Genomic DNA, 21,690 nt, shown 5'->3' on the forward strand with positions numbered 1-21,690 from the left:
CCCACAGTGGAAATAAGAAGAAAATGTTTTTTTTTTCTTCTTCTTGTTGTAGATCTGAGACTTCCCTTATTTTATAATTATTGAGGGATCTCAATTCTGCCCAACCAATATCAACTTGACACGTATTTCATATTCTGTTGACCAAGCGAGCTCCCAACCCAAAACACAGTCATCTTGACTGCCTGAGCAGGCAATTGAAGATCAGGAGTGTGGTCAGGACTCAGGACTACCGATTTCAAATTCAGCATTCAGATAATTTTGGAGTTGAGGTTTGTTCTTAGCATCCTTTAATTTCCCTTTCCTTTGCTTCCTACTGCTCATCGAAAAATTAGCTTAACTGAATTGATAGCATATTATGTAGGGATTAAGATTCATTCTGAAATCTTTTTCTACTTGAACTTGCCAATTTTTAATAAGAAATGTTTGTTTCCAATTACTTGTCGAATTGTTATGTATGGAAAAACCCTAAGGATCAGAAAAGTTGAGAACTCAGATCCACAAACGCGGAGGAGCCCAACGTTTTCACTCGAACAACCCAACATCTTGTTCTCATAAACGCTGTAGACCTTCTCAAAAAACGAACACAGATAAAACGGGACCGTAATTTCTTTCTATTTATAAACTTTGCATAATTTGTGTTGCAATTGGAAGGAACAAAGCTAATAATTTTGGTGTTTCTTTGACAGAAAGTTGATCTTTAGTTCCTGTGAAAATGGCGACATCCATAAATCCAGAGAAATTCCTGCCCAAGTTGTTGGTACTTGTGAGCCAAGCCAAGGCTGTAGCAGGAACAGAGGGTGAACGCTTTGAAAATTTAAAAAAGCAGCTTGATGATGTGATCACTGATGGTTTGCTAACCAAAGTCAAGCTCTTGGATCAAATTCTATCAAGGCAATTCACTTCCTTAGAACGCCGCCTTGGCAAGATAATAGTGGGAGCTGAGACCACTAACAGCACTGTGGAGGCAATCAACCAAGCACTTGATTCTATGGATAAAGATGTCCAGAAGATAAAACAGTGGATGCATCTAAGAGAGTTAATGCCTTCCCCTGAACCCACTCCAGAGCCTCAGGTGAAATGGGTTCCGGTTGTTCAGTTGGATTTAGCCAAGGAAATGTCAAAAAAGTGGTCACAACTAGGCCTGCAGGGTAGGTTTGATGACAGTTCTACCATGGCCAATATGCGGAGGACATATGAAAATCTTGAGAACTTACAATTGAAGTTGTGCTTGCTCTCTTTCTCTATCTTCCCAGAGGGTGCTGTGATAAAGAAGAGGCCGCTAATTTACTGGTGGATTGGTGAGGGCTTCATCAGAAGTACCCAACAGAAGACAGCAGAAGAGGTAGGTGAAGAGATCTTTCAAAATCTTGTGATGAGGAAGGGTTTGAATATTCAACCACATTTAAAGGCATCAACATCATCCAGAGCAGTTTCAGTGAATAATTGTACAATTCACCCTTGGATTCGTCGCATGCTGATCTCCTTAGCCGGCGAGGCTAAGCTCTTCCATTTTGATTCAAGCTGGTCAAGGATGCCTTCTTATGATTCATCGAATTGTAGGCATGCATGCTTAGTTGCTGATAACCTAATTCCTCAAGGAAATAATGGTCCAAAAGTGGATAACTTATTGACACTGTTCAATGTAAGTGTGCAATATCTTGATATGAAAAAAGAATGGCTCAATAAATTGAAGAAGGTCAAGGTTCTTCAGCTTGGACGGTGGCAGAGCTCGGCTAGTTATCACATTGAAGTGGAAGATGAAACAACTCTAAAAGGACTGGGGACTCAGAAGCACTTAATATATCTTAGCCTTCGAGGAATATCAAGAGTTTCTCAACTCTATCCTTCTATCCTTAATCTTGTCAGCCTTCAAATCCTGGATCTGAGAGCATGTCACAACTTAGAGACATTGCCTTCAGATATCTCATCATTGAAAAATCTCACACATTTGGATTTATCAGAGTGTTACTTGCTAGAAGGCATGCCGAAGGGGATTGAGAAACTCTCTTCCCTACAAGTGCTCAAAGGTTTTCTCATAGGCCAAAAATCTGCCTGCAGACTCGGTGATCTTTCCAAGTTGAAGAAACTCAAGCGGCTCAGTATACACATGGGTAAGTCTGTAAGTATAAAGTGGAAGATATTTTAGCCATTTGCATCAAGCTCAAACTTCATTCTTGCATGCGTGCTCCTCCGGAAGCACAGCACACATTTTGAGAGGATTCGGTTACTAACATGTTTACTTCCATTGTAGGTAATGTGCTTGAAGCTGTAGATCAAAAAGAAGAGTTCAAGAAGTTGAAGGACATTTCGTCTCTTCGCTGCCTCAAAGTATCGTGGGGAGTAGTTTCTCCATTGTTAAAAGAAAAAATCAAGAAGGAACCTTTGGAATTTTCATTTCCACCAAATTTGGAAAAATTGGATCTTCAAGGCATACCTATGGAACGTGTACCACAGTGGTTGAACCCGAGGCAACTCAAAAATTTAAAGAAGCTGTACATAAGGGGTGGGGAACTTGTCAGCTTGGATCATACAGAGACTGATGAATGGATGGTTGAAACCTTGCGTCTCAAATACTTGAAATTGGAAATTGACTTGCCGAGGTTGAAGAAATTGTTTCCTCATCTGCAGAGAAAATCAAGTGTCGATCATGAGATTGAAGAAGGCAGATATGATGGAGACATTGTTTTATGACCGGAAAAAAATGTTTAATTGGAGCAAAGCCGAAGCGATCGAGGACTCTAGGGACTCGTTTGGTTGATGGAAAGGAAATTAGTTCCTTGGTCTTTTGTATGTACATGGGAAAATAAATTTTCCACTAGTTTCCCTATGAGGTGTTTGAGAACGTAGGGAAAGTAATTATATTTTATTTTCCTTTTCAATGTTTGGTTTATACATGGATATGAAAGCAAGTAACATTAAGTAACCAATTATATCCTTTGTATTAAAATATAAAAATTTTAAGATTCAAAAGTTTTGTGGATAATTTGGTAATAACATCCATTAAAATAATATTTAAAAGATGCAATTAATGTTGGGAAAATATGAAAGAAATTGAATCTCATGGTATGTGGGAGGATCAAATTTCCCATATATTTTCCCTAATAGCAGTAAAGTCTTTCCTTTCTTTATAAGAGTGCCAAACATAGGAAATGAACAACTTTTCCTTTCCGACCTTTCCAATCCGTGAATCAAATGAGGCCTAGGAGATAAGTCGATCAATGCTAAAATCTAGACATCTAGTTACAGGATTTGACCCAAAAAAAAAAATAGTTACAAGATCAATGTTTTTGCCATCTGTAATGAGTAATGACTAATGAGAAGCACGAATGCGAGACCATGTTGTGAGCCAGAATGGATGGTAGTTATTGTACGTTAGCGTGTGTAAACTTACGAGATGCTGTGACCATGTTGTAACTTACATTTTTATGAAAATGTAAATCGTATTATGTAGATATCTATTGTCCTTGTATGTGTAGCTTACATATTATGTATAGTTATAGGTGGTATTTTCCTATTAGCATTATAACTGTATCTCTATATAAACTTTATTTTTGGAGAAGAGTAATATATTGAAAACATACCAAACATTTTGAAGTTTTATTTTCAACTTGGCATCAAAGCAGGTTTAACCCTAGAACTTGTTGCGTATTGAATCTTCAAATCGAATTCTAAATTCCACCACCATAAATCCGCTGCATCACTATTGAAATCGAATCATCTCTGAATCCCAGAAATTTGAATCCAAATCATCACCAAGTTATCGTACCACCACTGAAATCCTATATCACCACCGAATTTGAAACCCACAAAGTTTCCAAACTTGAATTCTGTACTCAAATGATAATTCTCTAGTGTGTTCTTTGTGGAGATCGAGATTTGCCACTCCAAAGCAAGGTGTCATGAAGTAATATGAACCTAAAAAAAAATTGAGCAAGGCTGGAGTGGCTATCATAGAGGAAGAGCATACATCTAAAGTTTAGTCTTCTGTTGGTATTCATTTAGATAGTAATCACACTGGTTCTTTCATTCACTAGCTGGAGAAGTTGCTTTTGCAATCATCTATACATCGGACTGTTCTTCCCTGCAAAATCATGATCATTTGTTATAGCATCTGACATGCTAGAAACAATCTTGTTTCTGGACAAATTCATAAAACTCTACTACAAATCTTTTATATTGTTGCCACCTTAGTTGCTGATTATTGTGCTAATAGTTCTTTTACAGCACAATATAAACCTTCTTCTTCTGAGAGCGTCTTCAGTACACGACGTGTATATTTACATACATACATACATGGTCAGAATTATAAAAAATAATATAGAAACATGGAGGTCAAACATATGAATTGTTATGAACGGTTAAGATTGTGTCGTGTAAATACATGTTATACAAGAATTTCCATCTTCTTCTCAAATTATCAAATGACATGCTCCTCCTTTTGGATTTGTTAAACTAAACTTTGATGGTTAAGTTCTATCAAATAAGAATGTTTTTGCTGGCTTTGTTATCTGAAATGATCAACGTTGTACTTTATTTGCGTCTACTAAATTTTGAGGGACAACAAATGTCCTTCTAGCTGAAGCGTTAGGTTTAAGAGCTGGTCTTTTGGTTGCCTCTCTATGTGGTTTTACCAGAATACAAGTTGAGGGTGATTTTATTCCCATAGACTCTATCAATAACTACATCAAGACATCTTGGCGTATCCAAATAATTACATGTGATATTAGATGCCTTGCCTCACAATTTACTTCAATTACTTTTACACACATCTCGCGTGATACAAACTTTCTTGCAGATTCCAGTGCAGATATTGGTCACTATATTCTTGTTGCTGGATGACAGAATAGACTCTCTATTCTCAACCACTGATTTCAATTTCAATTTTTATTGTTTGGTGTATTAAGGGTTTTTCGTTATAGTTTTGTAGGAAACCCTTATAATGAGGACTTTTAAGTTGAAGACTAGTTGAGGACTTTTCGGCTTTTCGATCTTATATCCACATCTTGACCATTCAGTTTATAGGTATTTATGAGTAGATCATTTCTGCAAATTTTCAGCCATATTGAAAATCGTTAAGACATTCATAAGTGTTATTTACCAATTACGAATTGAACGGTTCATGTTTGACATATTTGGTTCGTCCATTATTTTGATCTAATTTGTTAGCTTAACGATTACTGATTTGGCTGAAAATTTATAGAGTTGATCTACACATATAGACCTCAAAACTGAACGGATGAGATGCTAAAAAATAGATCTTTTAGACCATAAACCGAAAAATTCTCAACTAATCTCGACTTAAATTTCTCGCAGTAAGGCGCTCACAGTTTCTACTTTTATCCGGTATCGGTTTCACCCTTTCACTTTTCTTTATCGAAAAGAAAAATTAGATACTTTCCATGCCCACAAACAACGGAGACCACCATTCACAACGTTTCCCTAATTATCTTGTAGTTTGGACTGCTTGGAGTGTGCATCCAATTTAGAATGAAAGTAGACGAGAAAGAGAGAAAAAGTAAAGGAAGAAGAGAGCAACTGTCCGTTGGCTAAAGGCGCCCTTGACAGGCTGAGCGACCAGCAATGGCATCGGAGGTTGCCAGATTTCTCCGGCAAAGTTTCCTAGACTCTCTGGCGGAGGCAGAGTCTGAATTGTCAGGTTCGGCTTTATTCTCTTACTTCACAGCTATAAAAGATGTATTGAAACATAAAGACATTATGATCCAACCTGATCGTTACTCTGTAACTACAAGTCTGCTCCACGAACTCAACGACGCTTTGTCGGAGTACCGAATCTTTGAGCTTGAATGCAAGCAGCTCAACAAGAAGCTTCTACTCTTCAACCCTTTCACATATTATTTCATCCAAAAGATGAAGAAGCAGCTCAAGGACATAAAACATAAACTTGCAAGTGTGGCGGCGGCGCCGGAACGAATTGGCAATAGATTTGATCAGCAGAAGAAGTCGCAGTCCATACTTCCGCCGAACGTTTTCGGGTTTGATGAGCAGGCAGAACATATAGAGGGTTTGCTCTTCAATGGGGGACTTAGCCGTGCTAGATTTACTTCAATTGGTGTAGTGGGTATTGCTGGAGTGGGTAAGACCACATTGGTGCAAAAGGTTTTGGAGAGGAAGACAGTGATAGATGGGTTTAAGTCTATATTTTGGTTAAGCTTTTCAGGGATGAAGGAAGAGCAAAAACAGTACAGTAGGTCCAGCATTGAGACATGCATTGTTGATAAATTGGGGAAAATCGTAGAGGGGAAGATAGTTGGCCTTGGGGAGCTCTTGGAAAAGCTCAACCAACATTTATCGGGTGCGAGGTATTTGCTTGTGTTGGATGATATGTGGGGTCAGCATATCAACATTGGGAAGCGCTTGCAGCGCGGATTGCCTAAGGGTAGTGGTGGTGCGGTCATCTTCACTACCAGGTTGAATGAAGTGGCTGAAAAGCTGGTGGAGCAGGATAAGGTGATTCATGTCAAGCCTTTGGACGGAGAAAGTTGTTGGAGTATATTTCAGGAGACTATGAGGAATAATGAGGAAAATTTGTACAGTTCACAAGTTGAAACATTGAATAAGATTGAGGGTGAAATTAAGGATCAATGTCATGGTCTACCATTGGTTGCTAAGGCACTCGCAAAAATCATTCCGGAACAGATCCGTGAGATTGAGTATTCTTCTCCACCTTTTTCTTTGTGCGTTTTTCTTTTCTTGTTCTGTTGTTCATGTGCTCGTCTGTGTTGTGAATTTTATCATTACTTTGAGAATGTCTTGCATGTTGTATTGAATATCATGTTCATGAGAACAGTGAAGTGAAATGCTGTTTCGACTTTATCTGCCAAGTCCTTATCTTTCTCTGTCTTGAACTCTTTTCAATCACAGAGGAATATCCGTATGAACAAAGAACATAAATAAGATCATTGTGATTGTATAAAATCTGGCAGACCTAACTATCATATTAGATGTATTTCAAAAGAACACCACATTAGATGAACTCAGGAAACTTTAAATGGAATTGTAGGTCCGAGCGCTTCTTGAAGGATTTGTACATACCTGATGAACTTCTTAGAACTGATTTAGATGCTGAACCTGCTGTTTATATACCAAAGTTCCCAGTGTTAGTGTTTGTTGATATGGAAAATGAACAGCTTGGAACAAGACTCTTCAATGAATTCAGCTACCATCTAAATAAACGGCAGGTATATCTTTTTTCTTGAGTACTGCAATTCATTTAAAAACGGCAATTTCATACATATATTTCTGAAAAGAAATTTCAACCTTCCTAACAGTAAAGAAACATGCCATTCCTTTGCTAAAGCTTGTTGAATGTTTAATTAATTTGCAGGTATTTGCTGTGCTGGCTGATAATTATGATTCCAAGCAAAGAGGACAAGAAGATAATCCTGAGGCGGTGCTAAGGGGGGTTTATGCTACCCTTGAAAAGCTTAAGGAAATAAAGTATAGTTTTGCTTCCAAAATTAAAAAGGAGATTAGAGTTATTGTGAGTAAAATATTTTCTGTACCTATATAGGCATTACGTGCACACCTTTGTATTTTTTATTTTTGTTTAAAATTTTTCAACCTATAAATAAGTGCAATTATTCCTGATATACCTTATTTTTGCTTTATTTATTTTCTTTTGTTATGTTTTGTTTTCAGTGGCTATATTTCTAACATATATATCTTTTCAGATTGTTGGTGGGGATGCTGTGGTAAATCGGATTTTGGGAGTTATCTGTGATCTAAAACTACCAGAGGCACCCTCCATTGTTCCAATACCACAGGGAGCTGAAAATGACATCCCAGTTGCTGAGAATGACATTGCAGTTACGTTTGGATGGGTATGGCATTTGAAACCTATCTGTAAATGGTTCAATTACTACATGCATACACTGATACACATATGAGTTTGGATACTTGTCTCCGTCACGGTACTGTTTTGATTGGACTTAATGCTGTTGATTGTTTTCTTTAAAATTCTGCTGATGGAGAGCCATATTGGTAGATGGCTTTTGTAAGGAATTAGTATTATTATTTTATATTTGCTTAAAACACTTTTTAATAACAACCAGTGTATGGTGGGTATTGATAATCATGCTTAATATTGAGGAACAAGGTTTATAATTTGCTTATATGTTTCTGTTGTATTTGAAAGAAACTGGAGACAGCAGCCACTACCCTATTCTTTCTTCTCTGTTCGTCTATTGTTAACAACATATATATTATTACAGGCACAAACACACACAGACATAGAGCAAATTCACCAATCAGCTAAGTTGTTGCTAGAATGGCATTGCATGCAGTGTTTACTTTGTGTGCTATTTGCTAATTTGCAGAAGGCGTTGAAGGCTGACCGTCAATCAGTGAAAACATTTCTGATTAAAGACGTAACAGTTGCAGAAAAGATGAAACTAGATAGGTTCGACGTTTTATCATTGTTTAGTGTTTACTTATGGGAAACAGGTTTATTTGAAGGAAGTTACAAGTTTAAACCCTTTTTTTTTTTTTTGGTTTTTGTTTTTGTTACTGTTATTGGTGTTTTGCTTTATGAAAAGAGAACAAGAACCTCCAGCTTTATCCTCCATATTGTGAGACAGAAAAGGGGTAGGTTATTTAATGGGAAGTATTTTTCAATTTAACTTGTGTATAGACTATAGGGAGAAGTATTTTCCAATTTAACTTGTGTATAGACTATAGGGAGAGCGTTACCCTAAACCCATGTTAAGTGGAGAGCGTTACCCTAAACCCATGATAGAAACTAACCAATCAGGAAATATTAGAGTGAAGAACTAAAGCTTAGGTAAATTGGGTTATATAGTTAATTGGTTTGATGAGGTACTACAGAGTATGAATCATCTTAAAATGAACCTATAGAAGCAGAATATGTATAAGATATTAACTATAGCCTTGAAACATGATTTACCTTACTGGGGACAGTGGTTTATTTTGCCATAACCGCTCTTTCTACGTACCTTTCAATGAGGATAAAAAGACAAGACGGAAAATTACAGAAGCATGCTATTATTTTCTAAATCTGTGTCCTGTTTATTTATTGCGGGAGTCAAGTAGACCTTAACTATGTGTTGTAAAAAGCTATAGCTCAATGGAAGAATTAACACTTATTTGGTATTCTGTTTTTTTTGTTGTACGTGTTCCGTCAAGTGCCAACTAATGGTTATAGTTCTTGTATTGACCAGTGAAAACAAATATTACATTTTGCCTTGTCATGTGTGAAATTAATCTTCATAAGCAAAAAAAAAACCCCTGATTTTCAAACCTATGGCCTTATGGTAAACTGATAGGAGAACAGAAAGCAACGGTCAAGTAAAGTTTTTTGGTAGAGTTGAACACAGGCGTGGGATGCAGTACTTACGATCTTGATATCTTCTGTTTTTCTCTTTGATATTTGGTATTTCATTGTTATTTGAATTTCATGCACATTTTGCTATAAGTCTGAGTTGCTTATGTACAGAAGAAAAGAGATATTGTATGTGGGGGAGTGAAATTAGCACCCCCTTCTCTACAAACAACACCCCCCTTCATGCACATATCCATTGAAAAGATGCTCCTGAAGGGGGCTGTGGTTTGAAACAAAGGGGTGCCAATTTCACTCCCCCTTAAGTAGAAGGTATGGTCCCTATATAAAAATTTGAATGCTAATATATTCTCTGATCAGTGGCACCATTATGAGTCTTTTAAGTTTCATTACTAGTATATATCTTTTTCCAGATAGCTAACTGCTTACATCTCTGGTTATGTTGGCAAGGACGGAAATTCCAGTGTGTTATGTTTGTTAGGTAGAATTTTTGCCGTTTTATGATGATTTCCTTTGACCAACCATGTGCTTGTATGTTCCCTCCTTTTGTGGAAGTATTCATTTTAGCAGAAATACCAATCTTGTGTATTTTTCAGGCTTTCGACTTAATATTTACTTATTTTCTTAAGGAGCTTTCTACGATGTAAGAAATTTGATCAGTAATATATTTGGTTGAGAAGCACTTGTTTACCAAAGCATGTGGTTTTCTATTTTAGTATGGTATATTTCATTATGTTATTTTGTTGCTGTTGAATGGTAATATTATTTGTTGTTTTAATTGATTTCAGCTGGCATATTCTCATTAAGATGAAATCCACTACAAGTTCTACAGATCAGCAAGAAATACCACCTTTATATGTTATGCAAACCATGGTATCTGCTCGATTCTTTTTCTTGTTTTTCCATTCTGTTATTACATATACCACTTCATGATCTCCCTTTTCTTCCTTTTGGATGTCATCTTATATTCTCATTGGCCGGAAATACTTTTCATTTTAAGAGGAAATAGAAATTTATTAAATAGGGAGAATGTCCAGAACAGCCCAATGAGAAATTCACCATCAAAGGAGTACAGGCGTGAAAGAGAAAGAAAAGAACTGTGGACAAAAAAAAAAAAAAGACAATAAAGAAGTACATTAAACAGCAAACAGCTGCTGTCAGGTATAAAAATGATCAGTTCTTACTTCTTAGTTTCAAAGAAACTTATACCCGCAGGTATTCCACAAAGTATCAAACTATCAATAATCCTCCCCCATCACATCTCATTTTTCTTTCGAGTCATCCAAATAACCCAAATATAGCACCTTCCTAACATCATTTTCTTATTTCTCCATATGGGAAATTTACCTTTCACTCATATGGTGATGCAGCAAATCAAGTAGGTTAACCCAGCAACTAAATGTGAAACTGGCACTTAGAGCTAGGGAAGGATTACTCCAATCACCATTGGAGCCTAGAATTGTAAGGGAAATCAAGGGAATGCCTTCAAGTATTTCAATATGGGAATACTTTGATAGAATATGCTTCAGAACTGAGTTTACAGGTCTGAGCTAAACTCTTTTTAAAATACTTCCAAACATTCCCTAAACTCTTCTAAAGACTCCCATCATTAAAGACTCCTATTTTCTAGATTACAGTAAATGCCTAACAGCTAGCAAACAATGAACCTCTTAAGCTTCTAAACAACATTTAATAGACAAAACAACAACTCCCAAGGACTGATTACCTGTCTCCTTCCTTGTACCCCATTGAATTTGCGACACGTGTCATTGGACTTAACTGAGTCTAAACTTTGTTAACTCTTATCTGAAATAAAACTAAAATAAAAATTAACATTAATATACCTACTAAAATAAAAATTAACATTAATATACCTGTTCTTATCTTCTTCTTCTTCTTCCCCAGACCACGCACACTCTTAACTCTCCCTCTCAAAAATCTCAAACTGATCCACTCCATTGGGTTTTCTTTGTGAATTTCTTTTTGAAGAATATGAAAACGCGTATGATATCCAAATAAGAATTGATCCTCACTTGTAGAGATCATATCATTCATATGATTCATATCCATCCGGTCATGGGTTTTGAATTTGGTTCATCTTTTTTCAAGGATCAAGTATTTTAACCATAATATTTCCAGAATTCGATCTCGACAATAGTCATAGTCTAGTTTCAAGTCTATATGTTTGGATTCAAACCATGTTTTCCTTTATTCGATCCCCGAAGCTTCAGATCTTGTCGGAAACTTCAAGTTCGAAATCTTAATATTTTTTGTTCAAATTCTTCCTATTTGGGGAAAACAGGGTTTGAACTGGCACAGGAGTAACCAAAAAGAGATCGAATAGTTGAGAGGGGATGGTTTTGGATCAGAATAGGCTGCTCGTGTTCTTAAGTTTTTTTTTTTCTTGAGCCCGTGTTCTTGAGCTGATGAACTCAAAAATGAAAATTAATTTTTTTTTCTTCCACAATTACTTAACAGTGTTAAGTCTCAATTAAGTCCGATGACATGTGTCGCAAATTCAATGGGGTACAGGAAGGAGACAGGAGATTTGGGGACAGAAGATTTTATCCCGTCCAGCGCAATGTAGCCTCCGGAACAATTTTCTCAGATCCCTAAAGTCATTAGACAATGCAAAGATAGACTGCACATTATCTACTGATGATATTCTCCACTTTTTGTTGTTTTCATCTGTTCTTTAATTTTTCTTCTTAGGATGATCTCACATTGTGCGGAGGAGTTTGGAACTACTTTAGCTTGGGTAAGATCATAAGCTCTCTTTCCATTTTTTTTATTTTGTTTTGTTTTGGTAGGATGCTTTGCTCCCATCATATGCTCCCATGTTTCATGCATAGTGTATCCATGTATAACTATGCTGAAAATTCTACAAAAGGTCCTAGAAATGTCTTTTTTATTTTTTTACTGTTATGATCAAACAACTAGTAGATGATTATGAGGTCGAACTCGGGACCTCCGGCTGACAAAGGGGAGACTTATGCCACTAGACTGAATGACCATTATAGAAAAGAGGTATTCAAGAAATTTAACATCACATATTTAGTGAAACCGCTAGTCATAATTTATGAGGTAAGAATTAGCATTATGATTTACCTTGGAATGATAAAGCACTTGGACAGTCTTCAGCCTAATGAAGCCTTTTAGGACACTGCCACATAAGATAAGATGTAGTTGAAAAGAAATGACAAGAAGGCTGAAAAGATTAATTTCATTGTATTGCTATTTGATTGTTGAAGCCATAAGTAGTAGTATGAAGGGGTTCAATGACTTAGCAACAAACTATTAACAAAGCAGAATTCAGAAGGTAGCTTGGTCTAGGTTAGAGATTTCTACAGATTGGGAGGAGTTTTGCAATGTCAGACAGCGCTTTTAGTTGAGTCACATTGTTGTGATCAGTTAGAATGGGAAATCAATATATAAAAAATGAGGCCCAGCACACCAAGAGAATCACACATGAAGAAGAACAAAAGAACACCAAAATAATGCGGTTCAGTTAATTTGCCAACATCCGCCGGGCAGCAACCAAGACTTCCAGTTTATAATAATGTCTCTCTCTCTCTCTCTCTCTCTCTCTCTCTCTCTCTAGCTAGCTATTGCATAAACGTAATTGTTCTGCATTTGAATAACTAAAACATGTACAGTCAAATACTATGTATAAAACATGGACTACAATCACTACAAAACTCAAATTGATTGGGAAAAAAATACGAACATTACAGGGATATTGTGAATGTTAGTTCAAGGCACCAAGGCTTTTTAATGTCGAATCGTCATGAACAGCGGTGTCATCTAATGTATTCTCATTGACTTGTAATGGACTGCTTAGCTTTGAGAACTTGCTGGTAGAGAAATTGTATTATCTTGGTCATTCTCAAGTTGATATAGCAGGTCAGTGTTCCAATAAGGTGCAAAATTATTGTGTTGCCATTACTTGGATGAATAAGATACTTTGACATGCTTGAGAAAAAAAAGTACTATGCATGTTTATCTCTGGGTGACAGATGAAAACTGCATATACGCGATAACTAGCTGACAATAGGTTTTTTCACTGTAGAATCATAACCAGATTTTTTTTTGGTTCTTAAGATTGTTTGGTTTTGGTGTGGTGTTTGGTTTAGTTTCGGTGTGGTGTGGTTAGGGATGACAATAATCCCCAGCGGGTAGGGTACCCACAGGTATTCGACCCTAACGGGGGAGATATACGGGGATAAACGGGTGACACGTATGGAGATCTTTAGTATTCGGATTTTTGAATCGGGACAGGGCGGATATGGTATCTTGATATTCGTCCCCATCCCCACCCATTTAGGATGGAAATATTATTATATACAATTTATTATATATATTTTTAATATATATTATTTATAAATAGATATTTATGTAAAACCTTTTGTAATATTTTTTACTATGATTCTCTTAACGAATATTTATAGAAACTTCCTTTTTAACCGAGACTTGTATTTGTTTTGGTGGATTGAATCAAGAAATTTATTTATATATGTATTTGAATTTATTTTCATATCTCTATATTTTGTAATTATTTTTAAAAAAATTAATTATTACATAATTGTTAACGGGGATCAGGGCGGGCAGTCGCGGATCTAGGAATGAAATGTGGTCTAGGCTAAATTCCTCTCTTGTATGCAAATTTTTTTAGCCAATAATGTTTCAAAACAAAATCATGGAAACAATATTGTATTTTATCAAATCATATTTCAATATCTCTTTAAACCCAATTCTCTTAAGGGAGAAAAAAAATGAGAAGGAAAGAACCAAAAGTCCAAAACTGATAGAAAATAGAAAATTATTGCATGGAAAAAGAAAATAACAGAAAATAAAACAAAGAAAATGTATAAAGAGGAGAAAGGAAAGCAGGAATCGAACCCATGCCCTTGGGGGCAGAGAGAGCTTCAAATAAAAAAGCACAACCAACTGAACTAACTTGGATTTCATAGCAGTATGCACAAACATATAGGATTAATTAGACAATTGTTGTCTAGGCTGCAGCCTATACAGCCTTCTTGGTAGATCCGCCCCTGGGGGCGGGTATGGGAACATAATCCCCAAAGGGGATGGGGACGGAGAATCCCCGTTATTTAATTACGGGGAATGGGGCGGGTACGGAGATGAGGAATGAAAAAGGGTACGGGTATGGTATTTTGATCTCCTGACCCTACCCTACCCATTGCCATCCCTAGGTGTGGTGTAGTGTTGTGTGTACGATAAGCCACAACCTGGAGCTGTCTGATTGTGGGAGCTGTCAGAAAAATGCTTTTATTTTTTTGGGTATTCGCTGCTTTGGATCTTTTGTGGTGTATTTGGTTGGAATTGTATAAGAGAATATTTAGTGATAAGGACAAAGTAGGAGCAGATTGGTAGAGAGTTGGACTCCATCTTGGTGATAAGGACAAAGTAGGAGCAAATGAGTAAAATTTACAACATTGACAACAAAATTACTACATTTGTTTTACACATTTACATATATTTGAACTAAGTTACTGCAACAAGAAGTTGTTCATAAACTTGTAAATTGTCTAAATTTGAGTAATTACCTCTAATAGAACAAAAATTACTCAAGTAATGAATATCTTTATATTCTTTACCAAAATGACAACAAATTTGTTGTCATATCGGTAAATGTAGGTATCACAAACAGGTAGGTACCCTAGAAAATTCCTTGTTGGTACTTGCTTGTTTGATTTGCTCTTCTATTTTTGTTTTCCCCAATGAAATGAGCAAGGCAAGTAGAGAATTGATGTCTTAATTTACATGGGGTTCATAAATTCTTTTGTTATGATAAAAACCTCCTTTAAATTTGGAGATGGTGTGTTATGATATTACACTTTAGTGTCTTAATAACAGAGGATAACGACACTCTCTTAAGAAATTTATTCTTTTTTATTTTTCTGTAGGAGTTGATGCTCCAAGATTGTATGCACCTTACTGCTGTCATCCTAACGCAAGGTAGTCATTTAACTTTTATCCTTATAGTTTTAGAAGTTTTACTTAAATTGCTGCTTTTTCTTCAGCTTAACATTTGAAGATGAGCTTATTAGATTTCCTGTCAAAGTAAATAGACAAGATCTATGTAGAGGCCCAGTTGGGTGGCTTTTTTATTTTTTGTTTTATTTTATTTTTTAAGCAGCTGTAGCTGTGCTGGGAGAATAATCAGCTCACAAATCAAGTAGTTGAGTGTTTGGCAAATTATGCTTTTAAAAGTGCTATTCGGTACAAAATGTAGTGTTCATACGTAACATGACCAAAAAAAGACGTGATGCTGAAAATAATTTAATTGTCTATTCTGTATACTTGCATGAAATATACTACTTTATAGTTTATACAAACGACTTTAGACTTAACATTAGAGTTTGAAAAAAGAAAAAGAAAAAAAGAACCCAGATGTATAGTAGTTACTGTCATAGTCTAATGCTATGCTATGACAATATTAGAATGTTAGTTAGTACATTGTCTGTGGGTCATACGGATATAGATGACAAAGCCCATCAGCTTTTAAAAGCCACTCTTATAGAAACAGGCTATTTGCAGCTTCTATAAATGGCATAGGGAACTGTGAGATTAGAATATAAGTTGCTGGTTTTTGTTTTTCCAAACAGAAATAGCTGCTTAAATTATTACTTTATTAGACAAGTCACAATTTCATAAGCACCGGGGGGCCTGGGCCATAGTCAAGCTGGTAGCAAATTAATATTTCTCATACTGTAGCTCTAAATTTTCTTATTGCATGTTTTTAACTAGAAATGTCAACTAGTATATGTTGCATATTAAGATGGGTAGTCATGCTGATTGTATGATACACAAAGTAGTGCTGATCGGATGCTCAGCGAAGGAATGACTGACATAATGAAAACCAATATATATATATATAATTGTATATTAGGCATTTTTAGATACAAACCTCCTTATTTATTCAAAATGTACGGATTTTCTTAATTTGACCCACTTTTCGATTGTATTTTCTCATCTTAACCGTTCAAATTGTAGGTATATACGAGTCGATCATCTCTACAAATTTTCAGCTAATTTGGAGATCGTTAAGGTATCAAAAATGAATTAAATCAATGAACGAACTGAAACTGTTCAACCTGAACCACTCGTGCTTTTAGTTCTAAATTACATCTTTGAATGCCTTAACGATTATCAATTTGGCTGAAAATTTGTAGAGATGATCTACTCAACGGTTAAGATGAGAAAATATGATCTAAATATATATATGTATATATATAGGAATTTTCTCAGCTGCAAACGTCCGCACCAATGGTTTTGGTGCGGATTTTCATTTTTGCACCACTTTTTGATCAAATTTCCTCATCTCCACCGTCTAGTATCTAGATAATATTGTGTAGATCATCTCTGCAAAATTTCAGCCAATTTGGTAATCGTTAAGGCTCTCAAACTCGAAAAACAAATGGACGGACTGAATTCTGTCAAACATGAACCGTTCATGTTTATAACAGAAAGACGCAATTTGAGGCCTTAACGATTACCAAATTGGCTGAAATTTTGTAGAGATGATCTACACAATATTATCTAGATACTAGATAGTGGGGATGAGGAAATTCGATCGAAAAGTGGTGCAAAAATGAAAATCCGCACCAAAACCATTGGTGCGGACGTCCGCAGCTGAGAAGCCCTATATATATACACAATTATTATCAGATCCAAATATCCTTATTTATTCAAAAGGCACAGATTTTCTTAATTGACCAATTTTTAGATCATATTTTCTCGTCTTAACCATTCACATTGTAGATACATATGAGTAGATCATCTCAACATATTTTCACCCAAATTGAAAATCGTTAAGGCATTCAAAGATATGATTTAGAACTAAAAACACGAACGGTTCAGGTTAAACAGTTTCAATTCGTTCATTGATTTAATTCATTTTCGATACCTTAACGATCTCCAAATCAGCTGAAAATTTGTAGAGATGATCTACTCATATGTACCTACAATTTGAACGGTTAAGATAAGAAAATACGATTGAAAAGTGGGTCAAATTAAGAAAATCCGTATCTTTTGAATAAATAAGGTTGTTTGTATTTGAAAAGGCCTGTGTATATATATATACATATTTTCTCAGGTGCGGATGTCCGCATTTATTCTTACGGTGTGGATTTCCACTTTACCCTCACTTTTCAATCGAATTTTCACATCTCCACTGTCTAGTCTTTAGATACTAATGTATAGATCATCTCTGTAAAATTTCAGCCAATTTGGTTATCATTAAGGCACTCAAACTCGATTAAACCAATGGATAAACATAATTCTGTTGAACTTAAACTGTTCATGTTTATAACAGAAAAACGTAGTTTTGAGTGTCTTAATGATAACCAAATTGGCTGAAATTTTGCAGAGATGATCTATACATAAGTATCTAAATACTAGACGGTGGAGATGTGAAAATTCGATTGAAAAGTGAGTGTAAAGTGGAAATCCGCACCGTAAGAATAAATGTGGACATCCGCAGCTAAGAAGCTCTGTGTGTATATATATATATACGAAAACGATATGAAGCGGCCGCACTGGGCTTAAAGTGCGGATGTCCCTCCATTCTCCTCCGTCCGGCGCCAACGACGGCGTGCCTCCACCCGAGCGGACACCAGAGGCGTCCCCGATCACTTTCTCTTCCTGGCGAGTCCACCGAATTCTAGTTTGCCGGCGAGATCGACCTTGTCTAAAGTTTTGGGTGGAGGTTGTTGCCCAGACCTTCAAATCGATATTGCCGGCAAGAGAAAGTGATCGGAGATGCTGCTGGTGTCCGCTCGGGTGGAGGAGCGCCGGCGCCAGACGAAGAAGAACAGAGTGACATCCACACTTTAAGCCCAGTGCGGACGTCCGCTTCATAGCGGGCATATATATATATACAACCCTTCTTGGCTGCGGACGTCCGCACCAAAGTTTTTGGTGCTGATTTCCATTTTTGCACCACTTCCTGATCGAATTTCCTCAAACTTCCTTCTAGACATCTAGATCATCTTGTGTAGATCATCTCTGCAAAATTTCAGCCAATTTGGTGATCGTTAAAGCCTTCAAACTTGCGTTTTTCTGTTATATACCTGAACCGGACAGAATTCAGTCCGTCAGATTTGTTTTTCGATTTTGAGGGCCTTAACAATCACCAAATTGGCTGAAATTTTGTAGAGATGATCTACACAAGATGATCTAGATATGTCTAGAAGGAAGTTTGAGGAAATTCGATCGGGAAGTGATGGAAAAATGAAAATCCGCACCAAAACTTTGGTGCGGACGTCCGCACCTGAGAAAATCTGTATATATATATATACAGTCCGGATCAGAGGAGGACGTCTGCACGCCCTTAAAGTGAGGACGTCTCTCCGTTTGCCACCATACGGCTCCGACGACGGCGCACCTCCACCCCAACGGCCTTCAGCAGCATCCCCGGTCACTTTCCCTCCCTGACGAGTCCGCCGAATTCCAGTTTTCTGGCGAGATGGACTTTATTTGAAGTTTTGGGTGATCTCGCCGGAAAACTGGAAAAGAATGGACTCGCCGGGAAGGGAAAGTGACCGGGAACACTGCTGGGGTGGAGGCGCGCCGTTGTCGGAACCGTACGGTGGCAAACGGAGTGCGGACGTCCTCTTTAGAACGCCGTCGTATATATATATATCTATGTTTGTTTGGAATTGTGTGTGTGTCTGTTTAATGAAAAGGTGCCTCCAATCAAGTCTAATGGGAGTTTTGGGGTTTTTGTAAGCGACTGTATAAGCTTCTATTGTTGGCCGCCCATCTTTATTTTGGTTATGGTTCAAACAGAGTTTTCCCAGCACAACGTACTTAGGACCTAAATTGAGTTGACTAAGATCTATAACACTTGAAGAACACGAGTAATTAAGCATACATGTATCATTCATAACCAAGGTACTCTCTTGGGAATTTAAAGTGTCTGTAAGCTTTCTATATTGCTGTATGTAAAATGAAATCAAGGGAGTTAGGTCAGCGGGATTCGAACAGCTGGTAACATAGTTCAGTATATTGGAAAAGCAGATTTGGTACCCAAATTCGAATTTGGGACCATCTTGTCTTTGGAATGCGGAACCGCACAGCTACAGTTGGTGATGTTGAGGGGCTGGAGAAAAGTCTCATTGGATGTGATTTTTGACACATTGGATGAGATTTTGGAAGTTAGGATTGGATTGCATGTGCATGATTGTTTCAAACTTTCAATGGAAAAAGACAAACCCTGAAGCTACCATTATCTTCAATATAGAGGCCTGCATCAACATTGCTGTCATGTACTTTAACCAGCTTAAGTGGACACCCTACCTTTCCCATTTTCAACCCATCCAAGTTCATTTGGGATGCTATGGTACATTCAATGGTACAGCTGCTAAGTTTGTTGTTCGTGGGGAGGTAAATACTTGAGATTTCGTCCTAAAGGGCCTAACTTCAGCGTATCTCCTCAGTTGTGCATTTTGTAAAGAGGTTCATGAACCAATTGCAGGAAACTGGCTACAGTACCTAGTACCTATACAAATACCGCAGGTGAATCAATCTTTGGCGATGGAAAATGTAGTTGTAAAATAGTTAGTGTTAGATACTTGTCCAATTAATATTTTAGTTGTCGAAATGCAAGTTAGTTGGTCACAATGTTGTAAGGTCAAAGATTCTACTCTTTTCCTTTGAATTTGGATAACCAAAGACTTGGGTCTTGATACAAATATAATTATGTTTAGGTCAAGCTGGATAAGTCATTCTATTATGAATAACCTTTGATACTTATACTTATATAATTCTACTACAGTTTGGCTCTAGTATTTAGTTTTATTATTTATTTTTAATTGTTTTATCGTTATAGTATTCTTATTGATAAAGTAGTAGGTTCACATCCAAAACCAATTGGCAATGGGTGGAGTGGCCCAAGCCTTTATAAACCCACATGCAAGGTCTCATATTCCCGATGTGGGATTTATATCTTAACACTTATTTGATCCTTCTGTTTTCTTCCTAAAACAGGACTTTAAACTCGCTTGTGAAGGTATCGATTATGGAAAATGGCTCGTGGAAATTACTTAACATCCCGAGTAGGTAAGCTACGAAATTTGAATCCACCTCATTTTATTGCTTATTAGTACTGCTCACATCTTAAAATGATTGCTCTATTGAGTTTCCCCAAAAAAGAATGATTTATTCGGTTGTGTAATTAATTTCTTTTTGTGGTATGATATTGTGAGGACGCATGCTTCTTCATACTCATCTTTGTGTTTTGTATGAAAACAGAAAGATAATTCTGATTTTTTCTCTGCATCTGTCAGTATTTTTTTTTTCTTTTTTCTTTTTCTATGTTTTGAATTAACAGTTAATTTTCATTACTGTATCAGGCACAGAGGAGTGATATTGAGTTGTTTATATTATCTTGAGCATGTTTCTGTACATATGGGAGGAAAGGGGAATGCTTTGTAGTCTGTACACGTATATATTAGATGGAGTATCCTCATCCAGTACAGTGTACAGACTACAAAGCACAGCCTCTTAGTCGCATAAGGATGGAAATATACTAATATAATGTAAACAAGTCGTATCATTCAGATATCATCATCTAGCATTCTGTGTATAGACATAAAACTATTAACAACAAGTTCTGATGTTATAATTACCAAAAGAAACTAAGAATCCATCTCTCCTTAGAATCTGTTTATGTTTTTTAGGCTGTACTTGAGAGAATGGTTTAGGGTTGAAGATTCAATCATCGGATAAAGTCACCATTAGAACTTATGTTTATCTCAGGGAGAATACCAGGTTAGCGAGAAGGAGACAGATTTAAACTCTTCTACTAATAAAAAGGCGAATGCTGCAACAGTTTGATTTCTTAATCTGATAGTAGACATCAGTAAAACAACTTGATTGCCAATTTACCCCTGATTTGGTCATATTTGTTGATTTGCACCACGAACTTGCAATCGGAAAATTAGCACCTTTTACGTGGCAAAAATCGTCAATTTACACTCTCTTGGTAAAATTAGAGATTTTATATCCATATTTCATCAAACTAGGGTATGTTTTAAACATAATTCCGTTGATTTACACCCTCCCCGTCAAATTAGGGCAATTTACATTTCTTCAATCATTTATTTTCATCTTCTTCTAATATGTTTTGTAAACTCATTCGATTTTTGTTCTTGATTTTAATCTGTAATCGTTAGATTGCCACAATCAGCAAACAAGTGGACCATATAAGTATCACATCACCTACTAACTGAAATGAAGATGAAAACTGTTTGATTTTGATGGAGAGGGAAATTGACAATTGATGCCAAGTGAGTGAGATTTGACAATTATAACCAAAATCTAAAGGGTTTTTTTTTTTTTTTTTTTGG

The 21,690-nt window shown here is 36.4% G+C and overlaps 2 protein-coding genes across 2 annotated transcripts in view; both read left to right on the forward strand.

Moving 5' to 3' along the window:
* Positions 1 to 42: 42 nt before the first annotated feature.
* Positions 43 to 2,921, forward strand: LOC101310333 (disease resistance RPP13-like protein 4-like). The gene is made up of 3 exons (XM_004303223.1): positions 43 to 269; positions 687 to 2,111; positions 2,252 to 2,921. Exons 2-3 carry the CDS (start codon positions 713 to 715, stop codon positions 2,689 to 2,691), a joined length of 1,839 nt encoding a protein of 612 aa, XP_004303271.1. The 5' UTR covers positions 43 to 269; positions 687 to 712; the 3' UTR covers positions 2,692 to 2,921.
* Positions 2,922 to 5,457: 2,536 nt separating this feature from the next.
* The window catches only part of LOC101310623, a 17,696-nt gene continuing 1,463 nt past the window's right edge, over positions 5,458 to 21,690 (forward strand). Inside the window, exons 1-9 of the mRNA XM_004303224.1 lie at positions 5,458 to 6,671; positions 7,022 to 7,199; positions 7,346 to 7,501; positions 7,692 to 7,841; positions 8,337 to 8,419; positions 10,105 to 10,189; positions 12,029 to 12,074; positions 15,244 to 15,295; positions 20,330 to 20,401. Coding sequence (XP_004303272.1) covers positions 5,581 to 6,671; positions 7,022 to 7,199; positions 7,346 to 7,501; positions 7,692 to 7,841; positions 8,337 to 8,419; positions 10,105 to 10,189; positions 12,029 to 12,074; positions 15,244 to 15,295; positions 20,330 to 20,401 — 1,913 coding nt within the window. The 5' untranslated portion in view covers positions 5,458 to 5,580. The remainder of the gene's footprint in view (positions 6,672 to 7,021; positions 7,200 to 7,345; positions 7,502 to 7,691; positions 7,842 to 8,336; positions 8,420 to 10,104; positions 10,190 to 12,028; positions 12,075 to 15,243; positions 15,296 to 20,329; positions 20,402 to 21,690) is intronic.

This window comes from Fragaria vesca, linkage group LG6 (genome assembly GCF_000184155.1).
Source record: "Fragaria vesca subsp. vesca linkage group LG6, FraVesHawaii_1.0, whole genome shotgun sequence".
In the NCBI taxonomy this organism is placed as follows: domain Eukaryota; kingdom Viridiplantae; phylum Streptophyta; class Magnoliopsida; order Rosales; family Rosaceae; genus Fragaria; species Fragaria vesca.